The following is a 25066-nucleotide window of genomic DNA, read 5'->3' on the forward strand; positions in this document are numbered from 1 at the left end:
TGGTTGGGAGGGGTGGTTTGACCTGAGGCTTCCTAATCTCCCCAAATCAGCAAAAATTAAAGGGAACTAAAATGCAATACATGTGATTTTAGCTTTTTATTTTGAAATAATTTCAAACTGACAGAAAAGTTGAAAGAATAGTACAAAGAACTCCCATTTACTAGGGAGTTCCCAGATTCCTCACATTGTCCTGATTGCTTTATCATTCTCTTTTCCTCCTTTCCCTGTCTCTCTCTTTATACACTTATTTATTTTCTATATTCTGAAATATACAGTCTTAAAAGTATACCACACACATGCATTTCCTGAGAAGTTGCAAAAATATGTATTGCTAGTCAACCGACCAATAAAAATAAGTAAAAAGTATTTTAAAGGGATTGTAAGTCAACATCAAGACCATTTAAACAGAATAAGTCTAAATTACTTATTAGTATGGTAATACATCAAGAGGTCAATATCACAAATAAATCTTAAAAGAAAGCATAGCAGTAGCAATTCAATAATTCAATAATAATGACCTGGGTCTGATTGACTAGGTTATACTAACAAATATTGGAAGAAAATTTGAGAATTTAGTAATATAGGTAATAGATACTGTTTCTCTGATGCAGATAATTAGAAAACAGCAGTTCAGGTATTTTCTTAAAATAAACAAAGGCAGCTACTAGTGGAATTGAAAATTAAATATATGCCCTTGAGACCATGAAAAGAAAAAAGTGAAAGAAAAGAGTAAAGAGAAAACAAAGAAAGCAACAGGAAAACATGAAAAGAATGCATTAAATAAGACCAGTCAACACAAATTTGGGAATAGAAAGGCAAATATCTATATCTAGACCATAAACCACAATCCAACGACCTGACATTTAAAAGAGACACACATCGAAATGAGTGAGAGCATCCAAAAGTTAAATGTGGGTATAATATATTCAAAAAATATAGCCAAAAGTAAGTGGGAGATAAAGTCACAATTATATCAGACAAATGAAGATTTGAGACCAAATATAAGTAGAGAGTCATTTTTTTGTTAACGAAGGGTACAAATCAAATCCAGGTTTTACCAGCCATGGACCTCAGTATGCTGAAAAATATGACAGCAAAACATGGGGAAAAAAGCAAGAGATATAAAAATAGATGGGCAGAATAACAATAGGTGTGGAATTGTTAATAAACCATTCAGTCTTCCGTAGATCAGTTTGAGAAATAAAGATATAAATTCTCTAGATAATGTGATTAATCAGGTTGATTTATATTCAGTGATGTTTATTTTCTTGCTTTTGTTTTCCTGTTCTATCCAAGTTTCTGTAATGAATAATATTAGTTTTGTAACTTTCAAAGAACACACATAATAATCCTTGGAACAGGGAGAAAATTTATCCAAATCTATGTAAATTATGTTTTCTACACCCAGTATCGATGTGGCAATAATGATAAAACAGAGCCTTTGAGCACAGCTCCTACATACTGCGTTTTTGAGGTCAGAAAAGTTCAAGTTTGAGGAAAAGAGAGAAGGAACAAGATTTGTTCCTGTTTCTTTGCTACACTGTAACCGACGGCTGTAAGTAGGCACGGGCGGCTCTCCCCCGGCGCCCACAGGCCATGTTTGGTCCCTCAAAATCAGCCCAGCCCTGGGGTGAAAGAGGAAGGGAGGAAACCATCTGTGGCCCAAGGCAGCGTCGCCCGGCATCTGGGAACCATGTTCAAGCTGTCAGCAGATCAGAGAGGCTCCCTCGGTCCCCCTCTCCCCGTTTCCCACTTCAGTCAGGCAAGGGGTGAAACAGTGTGGAAGTCTGTAGTTTCCACAACTCACAACCCACAAAGAATCAACTGAAAGAAGATGGCATTGTAAGGTTTTGTAGTCACAGTTAATTAGAAAAGTCAGTAATTACCTACCTGCAAATAGCAACCAGAATGGAGTAACAGGAAATATAGATCTGTGTGGAGAAAGCTTTCAAGCTCTCCTAAAGAAGTGTGGGGGTGGGAGGGGTGTTTGTGCGTTGCATGTGTCCATATATATCGGAAGATAAGAAACCGATACATTTTTTGTGGGGAGTGGGAAACAGACAGATTCTACTGTTTATATAGGAATTTTTTTAATGCACAAAAGCCAGAAAGATATGAAAGAGAAGAGTAAGGAAAGGCAGGTTAGTGAAACAGAATTACATCTAAATACATACAAGTATTTAAAATCCGATAAAAGTGGCCTTTTAAATAAGTGGGGAAAAGGAGGATTATGTAATAAATTGGTTGTTATAACACGTCTGAGAAATCAAAAGCTGCATTTCTACCTCAATCCTTATACCCAAATGAGCCCTATGAATCAAAGACCTAAATATGTGAAATATGTATAGAAGAAAACAGGGGAGAAATTTTTATATAATCTTAAAATGTATAGCTTCCTAAGCAAAACACCACACCCAGAAGTCATAAAAGAAAGAATAATGTATTTAAATGTATAAAAATTTAAAATTTCTACATGGCAAAAAAGAAACTGTTCACTCATAATAATGCCAAAAATAAACAAAAGCCACAAAAACAAAAACCACTTTATTGATCACGACTGGGAGTTGCCAGGGCATTAATTTATTACTCTGATAATTGTTAAATAAAGGGAAAGAATCAAGCATTATCTTAGCCAAATTGTATTTCAAGTAGACAAATATTTGATAAAAGTTGTTCTTTAGAGAAGAATTCCAGCTAATACATTAGAATGAAGAATTAGAAAATCATCATTATGCAACTTCTAATAAAATAAATTTTCATTTGGTTTTTAAGGTTAGTGTAAAGTAATGTTCCCAAACTTCATTTGTTCACATATCGCCTTTAAGATTTTCACCATACTTGCAATCCACCAATCCTATTATTTTATGAATATTTGTCTCGAATTGATTTTTAAATTAAACTTCATCTAAAAGAAGTTAGATGGTTTAATTTATTTTTTTCTTAATATACATCCAAATAGATGCACAATGCTTTAAATTTAAAATGTTTGTAATTTTTAAATATACCACCTAAAATGATTTTGCTGGCCTTGCCAGACACGCAGAACAAAATGCTATACGCTTAACTTCATCTTGGGCTTTGAATGACTTATCTTCGATTAAAGTACCTTGTTCCTAAAATCAGTTTCCCTCTTTTATCCTTTCTCTTCATTTTACTAGAATAGTGTTTTATCACACATTTCTGCATTAATGTTTTGTTAGAAAAACTACTTTTAATTTCATTAAATACTAGAGCAAATTATATTCCTGAGGAAAAAATTAGTTGGCTACCCTAATTGTGATGTTGGACTTCTTAGTCATTGAAAAACAAAATGGTTAATGAGTTTTTGGACTTTCTTCCACTAAAGTTTTTTTCTGGCATTTGCCTCATACTTCAAGCCCCTCTTTCCTAGTCAATTTCTGCATGTTCCTTCTGTTTTCTTAAATCAAATCTGGGGTCCCAGCCACTTATTCTTGATTCTAACTTGATTGCATTAAGGTTTTTTTTTTTTTTTTTTTTTTTTTTTTTTGCTTTCTTGATTATGGCCTTTTTTTCCTACTTACTAGTGATTATATTTTGTTAGTGTTTTCTCAAATATATAATGATTGGTTTTCTTCAGAAATTTAAGATATGAATAAGATTATTATTTACCAGGGTAAATTAACATCAAAGAATTTATTTACTGTTCTAAAAGCATTCATGTTTAAGAACAGGTGATATCACTTCTCAAACTGTGGACAGAAAAATATGTTTAAAAATTTGAATTGCAATGTAATGTAACTTGTTACACAAGGTCACATTTTTCAATTAATAAGATATGGTTATTTACTAAATTAATAACTTATTCTGTGTTTTAACATTTTGTTAGGTAAGAATAACAGCATAACATTTTGCTGTATAATGTCAGATTGTATTCTGAAACAATTTTTCTCCTCCAAGTGACTAAATATTGCTTTTCTTTGATAACATTACTTAAGTTCTCTTAGATCTATCCATGGTGTAGGTATCACAAATGCATCGCTATAGGAAATTTTTCCTGTTGTTTATAAAAATTAACTGTCTCATTCTCATCAGTCTCAGTTAACATGTTTTGTTGCAAGATGTTCCTTCTAGAATAATTTTTTAATTGAAATTTTCTGTAAAGGAAAAAAATCACTTAAAATATTTTCAAATAAGGATCAAATAATGTGTGAGTAATAATTTTTTACTTGATTAAAATATGCTGCAAAAAATGTTTGAACAATTAATCATTTTGGGGGTGGGGTGTCTGTTTCCACAGAGTTTAGGAGTTGACACTCTCCCCCCTCCTGACTTCAAAGCACCCAGAGCCGAATTTAACTACAGTGTCGGTTTTAAAGACTTAAATGGTAAGTGACGTCATTTCTTTTCGTAAGTACCTTGAAATCTTAATGATGACTGCAATTTGTATGGAGAAAACATTTGAAAGCAAAATTAAAGGAAATTGGACTTTGTGATAAGTGTCACCTTTAAAGTACTGGATTTCAGATCGTGTTTTATTGAATTGCGAGAGCCCTGAAGATGGTTTTGCCTGTAATGAAGAGAGTACCGTCTTGCACTTGTGAGAAGTCTTAACTCGTTTATTTTTTGAAGAAGTAAGGGAGTTTCTTGTTATAAATAATCCCATAGAGTTATAAGGAGCCATGTAAAAGAATTTTAATAAGGAAATGTCTCTTTAAAGTTAGTAATGAACTGTTCATTTCATTTCTGACAACAAATATACAGATGCTTCAAAATGTATTTTTAATTTCTATATAACCTAATATAGTTGCTCTATTTGACTTTTTTATTCACCCTGAGATTGTCACTTTATTTTCTTAACAAAAATCTCTCTTATTTAGTGCAGAAAAAATATTCAGCCCATGTGCTATTCAAATTAGAATACATCTTGAAGCAACTGCTTCCAAGTTAATGAAGACTCACTGTAACTCTAGGAAAAGATTTGCCAAAGACTTGCTGGGCCTATAAAAACTAATGCAAAGTTGCAACTTTGAATAGGAAGTGAGATACGATAGGCTGGAGTGAAATAATGACACATCCCAGAGTAATTTGGGCAGATAATAAAAAATATATTTACAACCTCCCCCTCCCCAGCCCCGAGGATCTGGGGGAAGGTGCGGATGTGTTGGACATCCTCACCTGGACTGGTGTTGATGTTGTCACAAACGTTGGGACTGGCGGTTTGATGTGCTGAGCCCTCGATCATGGGACTTGCCCTTATGAAGCTCGTTACTGCAAAGGAGAGGCTAAACTTGCATATAATTGTGCCTAAGAGTCTCCCCCTGAGTACCTCTTTGTTGCTCAGATGTGGCCCTCTCTCTCTCTAACTGAGCCACCTCGACAGGTGAACTCGCTGCCCTCCCCCCAGGGTTGTAAATCCCCCAGGGTTGTAAATCTCCCTGGCAATGCAGAATATGACTCCCGGGGATGAATGTGGACCCGGCATCGTGGGACTGAGAGTATCTTCTTGACCAAAAGGGGGATGCAAAATGAGATGAAATAGTTTCAGTGGCTGAGAGATTTCAAATGGAGTCGAGAGGTCACTATGGTGGACATTCTTATGCACTATATAGATAACACCTCTTAGGTTTTAATGCGTTGGAATAGCTAGAAGTAAATACCTGAAACTACCAAACTCCAACCTAGCAGTCTGGACTCCTGAAGACAATTATATAATAATGTAGATTACAAGGGGTGACAGTGTGATTGTGAAGACCTTGTGGATCACACCCCCTTTATCTGGTGTATGGATGAGTAGAAAAATGGGGATAAAAACTAAAGGACAAATGGGGTGGGATGGGGGAGATGATTTGGGTGTTCTTTTTTCACTTTTACTTTTTATTCTTGTTCTGGTTCTTTCTGATGTAAGGAAAATGTTCAGAGATAGATTGCGGTGATGGACGCATAACTATGTTATCATACTGTGGACAGTGGATTGTATATCACGGATTATTGTATGGTGTGTGAATGTAATTCAATAAAATTGAATTTAATTAAAAAAAAAAAAACTAATGCAAAGTACAGTAAGAGAAAAGTCCATTTACAGAAGTCCAGCGTTCTGAGTTTTATTTCTGTCACTCACTGAGTTTCTTTGCTTTTATCATTTTCAGTAATATTTCCATAAATCAAGAAATGCCAGTGTCAGTCTCTTGATAAATTGTAATATGCATCTTCCAATTTTCTCCTTTTTCTACTCCCTACTTCTCTTCACTTTGCCGTATAAACTTACTGTTCTGTCGGTCATGTCTGTGGAGATGGTAACATTCCTGTAGTGCCAAAAGAGTAATGTACTTCTGTAAAATTTTGACATTAATAGATAGCACTTACTTACATGAGAGCAATGCAAGATTTAGCCCCACCTCACCATTAAAAGCTTAGAGCTTTAATCAGTTTGATTAAAATTAAAATTTTATCAATATTTTAGCTCAGTTCAGTTGAAGTCCACTCAGCTCATGCTTCCTAAGCGTTAACTCTGTACCCAGTATCAAAAAAGTACTGAAAATGATAGGAACAAAGAAACCCAGCAATATATAAAGGTGTGTAATGTTTAAAGCCCCATAACAAGAAACTCATCTCGTTAAGGAGCTGAGGTGTACAGCTACGGTACAATTCAGGTATAGGACACCACCACAAAAAAACACTGAGGCATGCAGAAAATTAAACGTGCAGAGAATTAGAATAGGAATGGAGTTTTTAGTGTCTTCTCTTAAAAGACATTGCTAGAGTGAGTTAAAAAAACTTCTCTCAAAATCATCCAGAGAGTTAGTGACAAACTTCAGAATGGAATTCATTTCTCTCTTATTCGCCAATTCCATATTATTATATTTAAGATTATAATTTGTTTTGGAAATTGTTAATATAAGTATTATTATGGGAATTTTGTCCCTAAAATCTTCGCAGAAGGTTAACAAGTATTTGTTTCTATGTCAGCAGGGTCACAATGTAATTGATAACGTTAGGAAATTATTAATATGCTTCATTGTCCTACATATATTTTCTCTGAAAACATTTTAAATTGATTTAACTTAATTTTATAAAGAAATTGGATGTATTACTGGTTTAGAATAAAATAAGCCCTTTGTACACATTTAGGAGAGCCAAACTTTAGGGAGAGGACTGTACGTTAGAACTATTAACAATGGAATATGCCACATGGAGTTTTGGTGGATGTTTGGCCATAAGTTATTTTACAAAGCTGTATGCTTATTTGTTACTGAGTAGGTTTCATCTCCAGTGCTCCCATTTCCTCATTCCAGTTCATCCTACACAAAGCAGCTAGCATTTTCTTCCTCGTTGATCACTTCCAGGCTGCATTTGTTCGTTACGTTGTTAGCCATCTAACGTACACTGGATCGTCAGAGCTCTCTGCTCGCATTCTCCCGACCCCGATCCCACTTCAATCCACCCACTCCAGGCAGCATTCCTGTTCACGTCTGCAGCAGTAATCTCGCAGGTGGAAGGGACTCTCTTGTAAAATGTCCTCCTTCCCCCTCTCTAAAAATCCATGTCTGCCCAGCTCACTGTCTTCATAAAGTTTTCTCCACTTACCCCCATAAAACTACCTCTTTTTTTTTTTCACTCCTCAGCCCCCTTAGCCCTTTGACCCCTTCTATGTGACATTAGTTGCTCGCTCTTTCAACATGAGTGTCCCTATCTCATGTGGTGTGCTACAGACGCTCCATCCTCACCCCGAAGTCTAAAGGCATATTAGACTCCAGTTGGTTGAGACCCACTTTCTTCCGAATATATTTATCAGCAGAACTCTGTCTGCCTTCCAAATGCTTAGAGAGACATCCCCGTCCACCCGATTTCCCCACTTCTCTAAAACTCCAAGATCTAGCAGCAGGATCTACAAGGATTCCTATTTACGCAGCCATTTATGGTGTGGATTTAACTGGAGAGCTGGTCCATGATCTCCTGCACTATAGGCATCATGTTTTCTCCTTTGACGTTCTTTCCTCAGTGTTTGTGAGCTCACGCACCTTGAACTCTCGGTGAATGCAGCAATAATTGTTTCTGGAATTCCTAGATTTGTATGTGCGCGATTGAATAGAAATGGTTTCAAGCTTTCTCATTATGTCATAAGGAATTAAAATAATGATCCCTCTCCTCAAATATTCCTGTTAAAAATTATCTCCTTTCCATTTTCCCAGGTACAAAATAGTTGTTTTGATCATTAATGTGATTTTTCTTATCAGAGTCCTTAAACGCACTGGAGGACAAGGATTTGGACGCTCTGATGGCCGATCTGGTGGCGGACATCAGTGAGGCTGAGCAGAGGACAATCCAGGCCCAGAGAGAGTCCTCCCAGAATCAGCACCATGCAGCATGTCTGGAAGCACCGGATTTCGACAGTGCAGCCTCTCTTGGATATGAAGCAAACACTGCTGCAACTGGCGTTTACCAATACGAGGACGATCTACCACCCCCACCAGCTGATCCCATGTTAGACCTTCCCCTTCCTCCACCACCTCCTGAGCCTGTGTCCCAGGTGAGTGAGTGGCCAGGAATGGCCAGACATTGACTTCTGCTGCCCAACACCTTCCTACACCTGAGAAACAAAAAATATCAAGGACAACATGGCTGTCCATGACAAAGGTAGAGTGCCCCATAAACAAGGCACATGGGTGTGTTAGAAGATCACATTAGGTGCACATTCAGGAATTATTATAATTTGGTTAAACTATATTTGTATGCAGGCACTCCCTGATAATACTCAACCATTTGGGGAAAGGTTTTATTAATTTTATATGAACTGTGGGACTGATTTTTAGGCACCTACAAATTTTTCTATACTGAATATTTATTGTTTAATTACACTCTATTTTATAGTTTAATAAAATCATACATTTCTTTAATAACAAACTAATTTAGTTCTTGATGGTGAAAGAAATGTTGCTGATGTACTATTTGCTGGGTAGGTAATTTCTGAGAATATTATTCAGACATTATACATGGACAGAGTCATATCTGTACTTCTGATTCATTGGATTCAAATGAAAAGGCAACAACATGTAAAAATCATACCAACAGAAAATTGCCCCAAAATCTTTTGGGTAGAGCTATTTTGCCTCCATCTTTCTTAACTTTTTCTATAAAAAATATTACCACCATATTTATCTCAATTTTCAGCAATGTAATAGTCAATTAAATAATTAAAAATTGTTTTAAACTTTTAATAGTAGAATGGAATTTTGGCATCTCTAACAGTTCTAATGTTCTGAATCTAGTTTAATATATTATCCCAAGAATCACTAAGAAAGGAACACCTCACACAATAGTCCCAGAAGTTATGGTAAACGGACAGATAAAAACACAGAAGCAATCATATAAACACAAGCCGCCCTGGTTTAGTTTGACAGCCAAGAAGAAAACTGAGACTTACATAAGAGGAAAGTTCGTCTAGTGTACGGAATTTCTGTGCCTAGATCCCCTCCATTCCCTCTGACAATGACTCCCTACAGTAGCTGCCTCACTAACAGGCTGACACCCCACTGAATTGTTTTAAGTCCTCCTCAATAAATCCACACTTTCAGTTCTCAAAAAATGCCACTGGACATGATTTACAACAATCTTACTGTGTAAGTAAATAAGACCCTTTACACAGGAGGAAAGAATGAAGAACAAATGATAAGTCACTTTTGATGGAGTAGTTCAGTTGTATGCACTTAGGCTAGTTGTTTAACCTCTCTAAAAGGAACAATAACATTACTTGCTTCCTGGGGTTGGGAAGGTTAAATGTGATCATCAGTGCAAAGCACTTAGCACAGTAAATGTGATAATCAATGCAAGGTACCTTGCACTTAATAAATCCTAAAGGTTAGCTGCAATTGTTCTTGATAAATATCCACATAAAAGATTCTGAGAAAGGGCAAAGTAGCCTCTCTGCTTTGCAGATGAGTCCCTGTAGCCCCTTAATCTCATGGTGATTGATGATGTCAGAGGGTAGAGTGCTTCTCAGGAAACATTTGCTCACTGCTGTAGGAACTATGCCTTGTTTTTGAAGATGCTAATAAGAACACTGTTTCTTTATAAGTGTACATGAATATGAACATCCAAAACATTCTTTTCCATCCTGAACATGGGTCAAAGTTGTCCTTTGTAATCCCCAACCCAGTTAAGATGGCAGAGTGAGATGCTTCAGGGCTCTGCCCCAAAGATGCCTTGAACAGCCAGCAAGAACTGGCAGAGACATCGTTCTCAAAGCTCCAGTAAAGCTAAAGGACTGCAGTAACGGGGTGAGCACTGAATCAAGAAAAAGGCTACTTAAAAGTGGTAGGATCTCATGGAGCCCTAGCAAGCATCTTCCTTCCCCCTCACCTGCTTGGCATAAAGCCCGCCCGCACTCCCAGTGTGGATCCCTGGTCCCGATTCCGGAGGGAGCAGAGTAACCCTTGTGCACATGCTGGGAGCATGTATGTCTGACCCAGTCTGGTGGTGGCCCTCCCAGGCTCGCCACCCCAGGACGTGCCCTGCATGGGGAAGGCAGTTCATGGAGCTCTCCTGCAGAATGCTGGGGGACAGCTGTCAAGTCGTGCTGCTGGGGCCAGGGATTTGCTGTAGGACGAAGAGTGCAGTGCCTGGGACCGTGAAGAACTGTTTCCTAGGGTAGAAGAGACATTTGGAGCTGTGTAAATGGGGGAATTCCTAGAGCCACACATGCATGCCGAAGAAAGCATGCATGCACAGAAAGGATCGGGATCGCCTCTACACTTTGGCCTAGGGCTATTCACTAAACTGATTGAATGAATAAACCCCGAAGGAGAGCACTGGCTCAGTGTTTTGTTTTGTTTCCTTTGAAACTGTCCCGGCCCGCGGGACGATCAACGGAGGCTCCAAATCCTGTGAGGGAAGAATGGTATGGGACAAGAGACACGAGGAATGACAGCAAGACAAGTATCCTGATCAAGCTGCAAATCTTTATTGAGGAGGCAGAGCATATATACTCTAGGAGAGAGGGGAGTGGCTAGCAAGGGCTGGTGGCGGTCTAGGATTGGCGGCTGCTGTTGCTAGGGTGGAAGGCAGATGTAAGGCTAGCACTAGGATTGGCGGCTGCTGTTGCTAGGGTGGATGGCAGATGTAAGGTTAGCACTTTTGGCGCGATCTTTTGGCGCGACCTACTTCCGTAAAGAAGGCTGAGGGCAACCCAAGCTGTTGTTGCATCAGCCCTGGCGGCCATGTTGCACGTTTCTGGTATTGCTGAAGGTGGACTTTATGCATGCTACCTTAATCGCCCTCTACAGAAACTGGTGTTTTGTTTCCTACTTTTTTGTTGTTAGCTCCTGGCATTCAAGGAAAGCTTTATCATAACTTTAGCTGGATTCAAGCTTAAGGGAAACAACCTCAGACTCTAAATTCCAGTAATTACACATAAAAATATCAAAATGTCCAAGTTTCTACAAAAGGTTATAAAACATACACAGAATCAGGAAGTGATGACCCAGGCAAAGGAGACGATTAAAGCATTAGAAAGCATCCATGAGGAAGAACAGACCTGGGACATACCAGACAAAGACTTTTTAAAAATTGTCCTCAATATCCTCAAAGAGCTAAAGGAAACATGTTCAAAGAACTAAAGGAAATCAGGAAAAGGAAACAGCAATAGAGAGATGGGAGTTATAGAATGGAACCAGGCAGAACTGAAGACCACAGTAACAGAAATTTTTAAATTCTCTGGAGGGGTTCAACAGCAGATTGGAGTTGACAGAACAATCAGTGAACTTGAAGATAAAACAATTGAAATCATCCAGTCTGAGGAGCGGAAAGAAGAAAGAATGAAGAAAAGTGAACAAAGCCTGAGGAATCATCAAGCAAAGCAATAAATACATTGTGGGAGTCCCTGAGGAGAAGTGAGAAAGAAAGGGGTAGAGAGAATAGTCAAAGAAATAAGGGCTGAAAACTTCTCAATTTAACGAAAGACGTGAATGTATACATCAAAGACACTCTGCAAACTCCGAACAGGATAAACCCAAATAGACTGCAGCATATTATAATCAAAATGCCAAATACCAAATATAAAGAAAAGATTCTGAAAGCCACAAGAGAGAAGCAACATGCTACATGCAAGGGAGCCCTGATAAGATTAAATGACAGTTCCTCATCAGAAACCATGGAGGCAAGAAGGCAGTGGGAAGACATATTTACAGTGCTGAAAGCAAAAAAAAACAAAAAAAAAAAAACCTGCCAACCAAGAATTTTATATCCAGCAAAATTGTCTTTCAAAAATGAGGGAGAGATGAAGAAATTCCCAGATAAACAAAGTTGAGGAGTTCGTCACCATCAGATCAGCCCTACAAGAAATGCTCAAGAGAGTTCTGCAAGTTGAAAGGAAAAGACAATAGACAATAGATCAAAGTTGCATGAAGAAATAAAGATCTCCAGTAAGGGTGACAACAGCAGTAAATATAAATGCCAGTACTATTGTCTTTTTGGTTTGTGACTCCACTTTTTACTTCCTACAGGACCTTAAAGGCAAATGCATAAAATGTGATGACGTATCAGTGATAATGGACTCATAATGCATAAACATGTAATTTGTGGCAAGAACTACATAAGAAAAGGTGGTGAGGACAGAGGGGTATAGTAATATAGTTTGTGTATAGTATTGAGGTTAAACTGGTATCATAGCAAATGAGATTGCAGATTTATATGTAAATTTAAGACCAATGGTAACTACAAAGAAATTATTGAAGATTATTCAAGTTCAAAGAGACGGAAATTACAGTACAGGTTGCCAAGAGCAGAGGGCAAGAGGAATGGGGAGTTAATGCTAAATAGACAGACATAGGGTTTCTGTTTGGGGAGATGGGAAAGTTTTAGTAATTGAAGTTGGTGAAGGTACCAAAACATAGTGAATGTGATTAATCCCACTGATTGGTATGCTTGGGAGTGGTTGGGATGGGAAGATTTATGTTGTATTGTTCCCACAATATAAAAAAAGGAAACAAAGAAAGAGCAACTAAAGAGACATTGACAGTTAAAATGTAATACATGATTCTGAATGGGATCTAACAAGTGAGGAGAGAAGGCTCAAAAGGATTTTATTGGGACATCTGATAAAATTGGAGTATAAGCTATAAGCTTTATATCAATGTTAAATTTCTTGAACTTGATAACTGGACTTAAGGTGGATTCATAAGTGAATATCTTTGTTCTTAGGAGATGTACATGGCAGTATTACATGTTCAAGGAACATGATGTGTACAACCCACATTCAGGTGTTCAAAATAGATTGATAAATAAAGAGATAGATGGATAGATAGATGGATGGATTGATAAATTGATGGATAGATAGAATGATATGGCAAACGTGGCAAAATATTAAAATTGTCAGATCTGGGTATCTAGGGGGATAGGGATATGTTGGGGTTCTCTGCATGGAATTACTTTTTCATTGTCCTGTAAGTTTGAAAGTATTTCAAAATAAAAACTTCAAAATAAAAAGAAGTGTCCTTTGTTTTATGGGCACATAGTGAATCCTTATTTAATATTTGTTGCATAAATTCGTTCAGCAAACACACGTTGGTGCCAACTACTACACTAGTTAGTTTCTGTGAATCCAGAGTTAAATATGCCATCGTGCCTATCTCAGCAAATGTACCGTCTGCACTTGGGGAGCTGGGGGCGGAGGGGACAGAGATGTAGTGATAATATCTAATCTGTGTCGAGTGTGTGCTGTGTGCCAGCACCATGCCCGGCTTGGTGTGCCATCCTTACAACACCCTTAGGAGGAAGAACCATTGTTTCTTCATTTTGTGTGTGAGAAACTGACATTTGGAAAGGTGACTCAGAGAGTGGATAACTCGGGGCTGGAGTCCAGGCAACGTGACCAAGGAAGCCATGTTTGAACCACTGCCCTGTGACTGGGGACGCACAGTGCACGGTTAGGGATTCTAGAATCGCAGTGTGCACAGGATGCTGTGCAAGGACCACTGAGGCACACAGGTGGGGTGGCGGATGGAGGACGATTGGTTGAGCACTGGGCCAGGCAGCCTGAGCACCACGGCAGTGTCTGGGTCTTGGCGTGTTTCCCCTGCAAGTCCACCTTGACTTTATAGAAGCAGAACCGCCTTCGTCCCCCTAGACCTTGTGCTCTCCCTCCATTTTTGTACACACCACACCTGCAACAGTGTCTGGCCTGTGAATGAAAGGAATCTCTCTCTCCAAATGGCATCTGTTGGTTTACATGTTTGGCTCGCTCTACGGCACTAGAACTTTCAGAAAGGGGGTTTTGTTTTATTCAAGTCTGGCTCCTCCCTGGTCCCAACCCAGTACCTGAAGAATAGAAGGTGTTCATTATGTCTTTGTTGAGTTGAATTCTGTTGAATTTGGCAGCCCTGTTCACTAGGGCAAAGATATATCTATGTATCACTTGTAACGTTATGGGGCATTTGGGGGGGGCAGGCAGGGGAGAAATGTGTGACAGTAACAGAGTTCTGAATCCTGGAGTACAAACAACTGGAAAGTTCATATAATCATTATTTTGGATGTCAACTCATAATATGTCTCTCATGAAAGTAAAGAAGGCCCTTCTAAGGATTTTCTTTTTCTTAGAGTAAGCCACTTAAAAACATATATCCTTAAGTAGGAGCCCAGATCGTTTTGCAGGGGCTTTCACGTTTGTCCTTGTGTGTCCTGATGATCGGTATTTCTTAAATATGACCCTCGTGACCCTTGTTTCCTGGGGCTGCTGTAGCAAATCACCACAAACCAGGTGGCTTAAAACAACCGAAATGTCTTCTCTCGCAGTTCCAGAGACCAGGGCAGGCCCGTGCTCCCTCTGGAAGTTCTAAGGGAGAATCCACGCCTGGCTCCCTCCAGCTCCTGGTGGCTGGTGATGCTGCTTGGCTTGAGGGACGTCACTCCAGTCTCCACCTCTAGTCACACTGCCTTTTCCTCTTCTAACTTTTCCTCCTGTAAAGACACTTGTCACTGGATTTAGGGCCCTCCCAGTACTCCCAGATGATCCCAAGAGCCTTAACTTAATTACGTCTGCCAAGACCCTTTTCCCAGATAAGGTCCCAGTCGCAGGATGTGGGCATCTATGGGGGAGGTGATGGGGTTCAACCCACCACACTTTGAGAATTCCTAAAATGCCTTTTGAGTGACCAAAGATGGAATCACACGCAGCATTACTCTGTTGCGTATTTATTATAGACTAACTATCTGAGGATTAGTGAGCCGCATAGAGCCAAGGCTCTTAATGTTGAGTCCAGGAAGATTTCAAGGGAGCCCACAAATCCCCTGAGAGTACACCAAAGTTGAATGCGTGTGTGGATTTTTGTGGACTTCTTAGCTTTCAGTATATTCCTAAAGGGGTTTGTGGCTCAAAAAGCTTTGAGAACCACCAGCCCAGTACCTGAAGAATAGAAGGCATTCATCACATCTTTGCTGAATGGAATTGAGTTGAATTTTGCTAAATGTGGCACTGGGTAAGAAGATAGATGTCTTCTTTCAAGTGATTAGAACATTAAGCAAAACAGTTCATCTCCTGATCATATGAATAGTTAGATGGGCGAGCCTTAACAATCCCATTCTCAGAATATTAATGTGCAGAAATCTGAGGCTTTGATTTATGAAAATTTTCGCTCTTCCCTTCCTGCTCATGTGTGTCTGTCGTTGCTTTTTTAGTGACTTCTCTGTTTTAGCCTAAGCTTTACTTCTGCCTAGCAAAGGATGCCTCTAAGAATCTAATAAAAACTAGGAATCCCAGAAAACACAAACTGATCCAAAAGAATGCATGTAATTTCAGGGAGTTCTCAGATTCCTTGAGATCGATGCACAGATTCCTTCAGTGAGAATCCCAGTTTGTAAGCCAAGCAGAGATTTTTGTGGTCTAAGTATGTGAAGTATCATTAAAGTCCTCATTTCGTCTTGAAGTTCCTAATCCTAAGATATAAAGGGTGACCGCCTTCTCTATCTTGGGGCTGAAGATTTTTATTATAATCCATTTAAATTCTAAAATTCGATTGTGTGAAATATGGTGCCTCTCGATACAGCCTTTTGTTAAGATATAATAACCGAGACATTAGTGATGGTGTTATTTCATGGACCGTGTGGAATATCTTGTCGTTTTACAGGAAGAAGAAGAAGCACAAGCCAAGGCTGATAAAATTAAGCTGGCCTTGGAGAAACTGAAGGAGGCGAAGGTTAAGAAGGTAACTATGAGTTATTTTTGCAGGGGAAGCTAAATTAATAACATTCAAGAATATGTAAAGATTAAAAAATAAAAATTTTGAGGGATACTTTTGAAATAGTTGGAATTTAGAAAACTTTAAGGATGAAGATAACATTATATAGTTGTTCTTTCTGTAACATCCATTAACTTACTTGTGATTGATGTATGGGATGTTTCAACCTGTTCCCAAGGCCTTAGGGGGGGAAGTCAGCACAGCTCTGAGACCAAAGAGCACACAGGGACAGACTGAGACGCAGAGTTTATTGAGACTTACGAAGGCGGTGGTCTGGAGATTCCAAAAAGCACTTCACTCCTAAGGATTCTCTACAGGGCCAAGTGCAGGGGCCCGGGACAAAGGCATTCCACTGGGAATGAGGTAAAGGGGGCCTTGTGACACACAGATTAATACATACAAGGAAGGGAGCGTACGATACTTTGAAGTAGGATAACAGTCTTGGTTCTGGGATCTGGCAGACCTTGGAAAATTCTGGTTAATATATCACAGAGGGTGAAGGGCCATCTGCATGTTCCCTGCTGAGGGAGGTGGGAAAATTAATATCTATTGTCCAGACCGTGCAAGCTACTGCTTGTTGTTGGTTTCATATTCTTAAGGGGGAGAGGCCCCAACCCTGGGTTCCCACATAGGGGATCTTCGTTAGTATAAACACGGGCGTTTGGTTGGCTTATACATAATTTTTTGTTGGTTTAGGCATGACTTTCCATAGGAACTGAAATAGCGGGAATAGAATTATAACCTTCAACAAGAAAGGAAAAGGTCCTTGGCTGGGCTGCTGCACAGGCAGGAGCCTTTCCAGCTTGTTTTAAGAAATAAGCGTCTACACGTAGGCTCACTCCGGGAGAGACGCCCTCTGGGGCTTGGCCTAGCTGGTGACGCTGCCTGCTGGGCCTGCCTTGCTTGGGCCAGAGCTCGGCGTCCCACCGTTTGTGCGGTTGCCTCTGTGCATTTTGAACATCCCCTAAACCTCCAGCCTGAGATGTCCAAGTTATCCCTGATTTATCAGTTGTGGCCTTTGGTGGTTCCAAGGTGGCGTAGGTTTGGAGCAATCTACCCCAACTCTGTTTCCCGCTAGCCTGTCATTTTCTTGTGCATCTTTGCAGAGCACAAGGTTTTCCAGGAATGCATGTATTGTGCTGTTAAGAAACACCTTGGAGGAGGCGTGTCTGAGGAGGCAGCCTTTGGCAGACGTTTGGCATTTGTTGGAAAGAAGCCATCACGTGTGGGCGTGGTGGGGAGTGTTCTAAGCAGAGGGTACAGTCGGTGCTAACACGCTGAGGCCAGATGAGCTCGGCAAGGTGGAAGAAAAGAAAGGGCTCTGGAGCTGCTGGTTGGTCAAACAGAGAAAGAGGCCAAAAGGAGGGCTTGGAGGGGCTGTGGAGTGTCCCCAGGTCTGTACCCTGAGTGCAGTGGGACGTCATCGCAGGGTTTCCAGTAGGGAAGTGTCAGACTAAAACATGCTTCTTAAAGATCACCCAGCTGCTGTGTGGGAAATGGGGTGATGGGTGAAGGGGGCAAAGCAGGGTGACCTGATCTGTCACCCTCTGTTACACAATGGAATCCAGACAACTCCGTGTTGAACTGGTTACAAAAGGATGGCAGTGAGGGGAGGCCGCACGGAGTCGACGACTGTACGTCTGGAGATGAGAAAACAGCACACAGGAGTAAATACAAAAATCATAATTGTGTTAGGCTGTTCCAGCCACTGGATAGTTTTCAAAATAAGGGCCAGATTGTATACTTTTTCAGAGGAGAAAATGAAAAGAGAAGTTGGTTCTTAGATTTAAAAATTTATATAAGGAACAATTAGCAGAATTCAGTTTGTTTGCTTCAACTGGCGATTAAGAGAATGAGGGAGAGTATAGCAGCTACTTCCTGCCTTGTATCCAAAAGTGAGAGAACTTTCACATAAATTCATGTAAATAAGCTATAAAACAAAGCGTAAAGCACAACCTGCCTTGACTTGACAAAGAAGATGTAAAACAGAAGCCACTCTGATCAGTGGGAGAGGAAAGAAAATTACGAAGCCAAGTTGTGTATTTTTTTCTGATCCAGACCCGTCAACTGTATTTCTTAAAACAAAAGCCCATCTGTGGCACAAAACATTCAGAAAAAACTGAGGCACATGCATACCTTAAGAAAATAACTGAAATGTACGCATACAGGAGCTAGAACATGTTTTTAAAGGATGGAACTCAAGTCTACATGAAATACTTTGCCCTCAGGTATTTTGTGGGTCCCCAACATCATTTTGGATTACAAATGATGCACACAGCTTGTGGCACAAAACTTTTGGAACTGAAAACATAATCAGACTCATTCATTCATTTTGCTTGTTTGTTTTGGAGCTCTGTGACGCACAAAAAAAAATTCCCTTATTGTAGAAGCAAAAAGTATTACTAAGGATTTAGAACTAGGATATTCTTGTGTTTAACAACTTGCAAAAGAAAAAGGAGAAATTATAAAAATTATAAAACCTTTACTGTAGTGGATTAGAACAGCGAATATTTTGCTTTTTTAATCATTTTTACCCCATCTCACAAGATGTAGATAGGAGAAGCACTCAGCTTGCTAAATCACTTGACAGTGTGTGCTGGCTTCGCGTTACTCTGCAACTTGCAAATGTGATGGGAGCTGTGAAGAATAGTAAATATGTTTTCTTCTTTCTAAAAGTCACCAGTCTTCTCTGGGGTTAATTATAATAATGGACATTCATAAGTACATGTGGATTACATATTTAAAAAAAAAACTTTCACATCATTGTTAAATTATGTGATCTAGCTTTTTCTGTCCCTATAAACACAAAAGAAAACACCAACACATCTTTTTATTTTCTTAAGAATTCCTTAGCAGGAATGAAATGCGGTCAAACGTCATTCATTGTTTTCTATCCAGAAGATTAAGCTTTCAAAACCCTAATGTTGGTCATGTTTCTTAGGATATGTAGTTGATCTATTGCAATAACTCTCAGCAAAGAGCAGCAGGTATGTCTTCCACAGAAAATAAATCATAACGAAGACCGCTATTTTAGAAAGGTCTTTGTTTCTCCCTGCAACCCGCCGTGTCTGATTTCCAAGTTCAGATGCTTGTGCTTGGACACTGTGGACCTGGGGCCTATCATTTTAAATACATCAAGAGACAGACATGGGAAATAGCAGCTATCCGCCTACAGGTTGCCGGGCTGCACGTTTTCAAGGAAAAAATTATTCTTCGCACAAGCTGGAGGAAGGGCCTAATGTGGGTGGTCCTCGGAGGAGGAGAAGGTTCACTTTTACTGCCTGGTGCCCACGTTTTCACTCAGGTTCTGCCTGTGTTGCGAAGGGGAGGCATTAAAAAGAGTTTCAGCTCAACGGTTGTTGACTGCACCTCACCCAGAGTCCCATCACCACTCTCCTTTCCGTGGCTGTTAGCAGCTCTGCGTGACCGTCTGCAGGAGCCACAGTCTTCATTCTCCAAATGAAACGATGTTAAGGTCAGCCTAGGTAGGGATGGTGTATTAGTTAGGGTTCTCTAGGGAAACAGAACCAACAAGAGATATCTATAAATATAAGATCTTATAAAAGTGTCTCAGGCAACTGTGAAGATGCACGAGTCCAAATTCCATAGGGCAGGAAGTGAACCAGAAACTCTGATGAAGGTGTTCGATGAACTCCTTAGGAAACGCTTCGCTGGCTAGCCGAAGAAATGAAGGTCCTTCCTCGCTCTCCCTTAATAGTCTTCAGCTGTGATTAGATTAAATCCAGCTGATTGAATTCTCTCATTGTGGAAGATATGCCCTTCATTGATGTAATCAATTATAGGTGCAGTCAATCAACTGATGATTTAATAAACCAGCCTTCTGGTTTATTAACCAGCCACAAACGTCCTTGCAGTAACGATTAGGCCATTGCTTGCTTGACCAGACATCTGGACACCATCATCTGGCCAAGTTGACACAAGAACCTAACCATCACAGATGGGATGGGGTGGATGGCAGCTACCCAACCGCCCACAGCCTCACCTGAAGGCTTGGGGAAGAGGGGAGCATTACTGATGTTAGGACTTCTCTCTCCTGTCCAGTCCACCTGATTATTTTTTAATAATGCAAGTCGCATTCGAAAATAACCACGACTGACCCTAGGCAAGCAGAAGAATAGTCAGAACTGGTTTTTAGCATCTCACGCTTCTCTTTCTGAGTGAGAATAGAGATTAAAGGAAGAGTATCAGGTGGTTCTCTTGTGGACAGTGCTCCCAGGGATTCTTTGAGGGTTGTGCACACAGTAGTTTGCACAAAGCAGTTGACGCAGGTAGAGGAAGGATGGCAGTCATTTGGAAAGGGAAAGATGGCACTGCCATCTTTTGAGTTCATCCTTCTTGTGTGGCTGTCAAATTTAGATTGAAGTTGATGCCTAGAGCTCATTCCCACTTCATCGATGAGGCTTAATCATGTGGGGAGGTAGGACCAGTGATCTTGGGAAAAATAACCACAAGACCTCAGATCTTCACAGAAGGAGTTGTGGGAAAATCTTCCCTTAAACATATGTGTTTAATAAATTGGGGCTTAATGGATGCATTTCCACTGTTCCATTTTGAATCTGGGCATATAGCACCATTAGTGGCCCTTAGCACTGATATATATAACAGTTACTGTGGTTAAATATAGGCTACAAATAAACAGGTGTCAAAGAAAAAATCCAAACCCAAGGTGCACTATTTGATGAATTGATTTTGTTATGTTGTATTAGAATCATGGTCTGTCTTGGGGACCAGATGTTTTTACAACTTTGACAAGTTGCTGGAAAAAGCCACGATAGCCTATGTCTTTTTTTTTGTAGATAAATAAATTCTGCTCCCACCAAATCCTCCAGATTTGGAATGAGTTGACTTCCAATTTGAGTGTGAATTCAATTCAGTAGAATTTTTTTAATGGAATAAAAAGTAAATTAGATCAGTCATTTACCTGCCTCCTCCTTAATCAGCTTGGTTCACAGTCCACAGTTATTTCATATCATCCACCTCTCAGACGTGTTCTGCTGTAACTCACCTCCTCTCAGAAAGGCCCCTGTGCGACACTGCTTCTCTGCACGTTGGGAAGCTTCTGACAATTATTGATTAACCAACTTGGTCTTATAACTTTTGAGTTGAATGAAGCAGGACGCAACTCCAGCTAAGCAAAAGAGAAGAATTTATTATAAAGATTCGAGGATCTCTTTCCATGGAGAAAGGCTGCTAGGCTCCAGGTTGGAACCAGAACAAATAACTGGGAAGATGTCGGGAAAGCGGGAAACCAACACTCCTTGGGTTCTGTTCTTTTGTTTTCTATTGGCCTCAATGCAAAATCTCTGAAGGCTGGGGAAGGGCTTTGTTTATGGTTTGTTCTTCTGTTTGTGAATTTTTTTTCCTCCACCCCTGTAATGTTCTAGCACCCAAAACGGTGCTGGGCATATGAGTGAGTTCACAGGACACTTTCTTACTGAAAGACACAGAAACAGCCCCAGCTTTGAAACTTCCATCCTAGTACCCTCCTCTGATTGCTGAAATGTAAATGGCTGCTCTGTGGCTCTGTCCCCAGCTGGTGGTCAAGGTGCACATGAACGACAACAGCACCAAGTCTTTGATGGTGGACGAGCGGCAGCTGGCCCGCGACGTTCTAGACAACCTTTTTGAGAAGACTCACTGTGACTGCAACGTGGACTGGTGTCTTTATGAGATATACCCGGAACTACAAATTGGTGAGTCCCATCCCTGAAAACAGAGGCTGCCAGAGTCTGCGGGTTTGCTTGGTGCTGGGCTTTGGTCTGTTATCCAGAAGACTCTGGCCCAAGGCTCTCACGACTTCCTTTAGGTCAGATTCAGTGCTCGCCTCTTCCTTGTTTTGTGGTGAAGACACTCAGATGGCAGCCGGGGCCAGAGCTTGGGGACAACGGGCATGATAGTAAGTCGTTGCTCTAGTAGCTCCACGGGGAAAGAAGGTTGATGGGATGTTACTTCTTCCCATATGCTTGGTAAGGTGAGGGCCTGAATATCTGTCATCTAGCGTCTCTTGAGAGTTGGCTTCCTGACATCCCTGCCACCCTCTCCCTCAGGCCTGACACTCTCTCTAGTTGGAAGGCTCTGCCCCAAGGAGCGCAGGACACTCGGCAGAAGTTGGTAGAGTTGAAAAAGGAAAGAAATTAAAGAAAGAACTCTACTATTTCTCATTCTTAAGTCCATGCACACAAAAACTGCTTCCCAGGAGTTTGGGGGAATGCAGAATTACCTGTTCTGGAAACTTTCAGTGAATTTTTTTTTTTTTCTGGAGGAAAAGGGTCTATACTAAAAAAGCCCCTTGAAGTTTTCTTGCTCTGTGAGTCAAATAGAGAAATAAAAACCTTCCCTGAGGCTTCAGTTTGGTTCAGGTAGTCATAGGCTGTTTTTAGAGTTTTCAGAAGCGGTATTTTACTGTATTCATCCTGGATCTCACAATTTCACTCAAAGTTGTGTAAGTTCACTTCGCCTTAACTGACCTCCTTACATAGGATGTTTGCCTCCACCTAGGACACTTTAAAGTCAAAAATGCTATTAAGAAAAAAGTGCTCGTGACCACCATCACTATACTGTACGTTCTGCCACCCTGTTCTTCGTGAAAAAGGAGTTGAAGATCTGACACTGAAGAACAAACATACTGGGGGTGTTAGCATGTGACAACATGTAAAAATTACGAATGTTTAAAGACTGATGAAAAGTGTGCAGTATTGTGTTTAACTAGATAATAGCTTGTTTCTCAGTTGGAAACCCTGATATCTTGGGTCTGAAAGAATGCCTTTTCTTGTATCATCAGAGAGGATTTTTGAAGACCATGAAAACGTTGTTGAAGTCTTATCAGACTGGACAAGAGACACAGAAAATAAAATACTATTTTTGGAGAAAGAGGAAAAATATGCTGTATTTAAAAACCCCCAGGTAAGAGAACTGGTATATTGCTAAATCATGTGAAGTATGGAGGGTTTTTTTAAATGTCACATGTATACTAACAATGCCGTTCATTCTCTCATGAAATATCACAGATGTTTTCGTTTCAAATAAATACAAACTCGATTCTTAAGCCGTGTGTAACCCAAGAGGTCTTTGAAGGATTCAGAAAGAAAATAATCCATTTGTTTCTTTTCCTTCAGAATCCAGAACCCATCTATCTGTGCTCTAACCGTCCTCTCATTATTTCTCTTTGGCCCCATGAATCCAATATGCCTTGAGGCACTGTTGGTTCTTGATGCTTCATATTTTAATGATGTTCTTCTCTTTGTTTTTTTGTATTCGGTTCTCACTGATGCTGGGGTAACTAAAGGGACCACCTGGAAAATGTGCAGTTTATTGTGATTTAATTTTATAAACAATCTACGCAGTGTAAAGCATTGTTCTTCGTATTTGAAAACATTTCCTCCAAGTTGTGTGTAAGAAGATGCCACTGAGAAGTCTCAGCCTTTTCACACCGCCCCCCTCCAGCCAGCTGTAAATGCACGAGGCTCATTAAGTGTTTTTAAGAAAGTCAAAGAATGGAAGAAGTCATCCAGATGCCTTTCCATTTTGCAGATTTAAAAACAAACAAACAAACAAACAACCCCAAGTCCCATATCACTAGAGGCCGAACAATGAAAGAGCCAAGTCTTCAATCCACTATCTTCAATACCATCTTCAGTACTTGTGTTAGTTAGGTTGACATCTAAGCTGCTGTAACAAACAGACCCCCTAAAAGAATATTCGTCTCGCACATATCAGGCCAGGCACAGATGGGAGATCTGGTAGAATGCTTCTGCTACCTTCGTTCCTGGGTCCAAGGCAGCTTCTCTGCCTGGCCGTCTCCCAGTCCAGGGGGAAGGAGGAAAGAGCCACGAGAGTGCACAACCAGGCTTCTCACTGGATGACACTGAAATGGCACTTTTACTTCTGCTAACCCCTCACAGGCCAGAACGTCCTTACAGGGTGACACGGAGAAGCAGAGGAACGCAGTGTCCATCTGAACAACCCTATGTGCGGCTAACCCTGGGGAATTAGATTCAGGGCTACCACTTTGCACAAAGCCAGGAGGCGCCTTTCATGTTGCATCCATAGAAACGGTGCCCAGGAGTTGTGCAGCCTGGATCTACTGCTGTCTAACTGAAGGAGGAAGGGGAGATGGGATCAGTGGACAGCTGCAGCGTCTGATGAATCGTGGCATAGATCATACTGTAAATTGTTACAAAGTGAGCACACACATGCAACTCCCACACACACCAAGGCACAGAACAGGGACACTGCTCCCTTCCTCCTACCCTGCCCCTTCCAGCCCTTGCACCCCATTCCAATGCCAATCACTATCCGACCTCTTTCGCCCTAGTTTTTTCCTATTTTTGACCCTTACCTAAAATGGAATCACATCATAGTACTCTCCTGTGTTTAGCTTTATTTCACTTAACTCTCATTCATGTTGTTGCATCTGGCAGTAGTTTATTCTCTTTCATTGCCATTTAGGATTCCATTGTGTGACTACACTAAAATATATGTGTCTGTTGTTTTGTTGATGGACATTTGACTTGTTCCTAGTTTGCAGCTTTAGCTGTTGGGAGCATTGTTGCTCGTCTTTTGTTGAGCATTTGTAGGCGTTTCGGTTGCATACAGACCTAGGAGTGCAATTGTAGGTCATAGGTTGTGCACACGTTTAGCTTCAGTAGATACAGCCAAGCAATTTTCTAGTTCCGTTCTATGATCCACCCCCACCCCCACCCAGGTAGGAAATTAGGATTGTCGGAGAGCTCCTGCTGTTCCAGATCCTCGCGAGCACTTGGTGTTGCATTTTGTTTTCTATTTCTGTTTTAGTCACTCTGGGGTATCTCCTTCTGGTTTTAAGCTGAATTTTTCCAACGCCAGTGATATGAACACCT

The 25066-nt window shown here is 40.3% G+C and overlaps 2 protein-coding genes across 8 annotated transcripts in view; one reads left to right on the plus strand and one right to left on the minus strand.

Annotated features, from left to right (window-relative positions):
* Positions 1 to 25066, minus strand: part of LOC119535544 (ankyrin repeat domain-containing protein 26-like) — a 961331-nt gene that overhangs the window by 172562 nt on the left and 763703 nt on the right. The gene's annotated exons all lie outside the window — the stretch shown is intronic.
* LOC119535549 (amyloid beta precursor protein binding family B member 1 interacting protein) overlaps positions 1 to 25066 on the plus strand; it is a 113357-nt gene that overhangs the window by 50100 nt on the left and 38191 nt on the right. For all 3 annotated transcript variants that reach the window (XM_037837903.1, XM_037837904.1, XM_037837905.1), the window contains 5 exons: positions 4259 to 4346; positions 8196 to 8488; positions 16077 to 16154; positions 21742 to 21901; positions 22990 to 23111. In XM_037837903.1, coding sequence (XP_037693831.1) covers positions 4259 to 4346; positions 8196 to 8488; positions 16077 to 16154; positions 21742 to 21901; positions 22990 to 23111 — 741 coding nt within the window. The remainder of the gene's footprint in view (positions 1 to 4258; positions 4347 to 8195; positions 8489 to 16076; positions 16155 to 21741; positions 21902 to 22989; positions 23112 to 25066) is intronic.

This window comes from Choloepus didactylus, chromosome 5, assembly GCF_015220235.1.
Source record: "Choloepus didactylus isolate mChoDid1 chromosome 5, mChoDid1.pri, whole genome shotgun sequence".
NCBI classification, from domain to species: domain Eukaryota; kingdom Metazoa; phylum Chordata; class Mammalia; order Pilosa; family Megalonychidae; genus Choloepus; species Choloepus didactylus.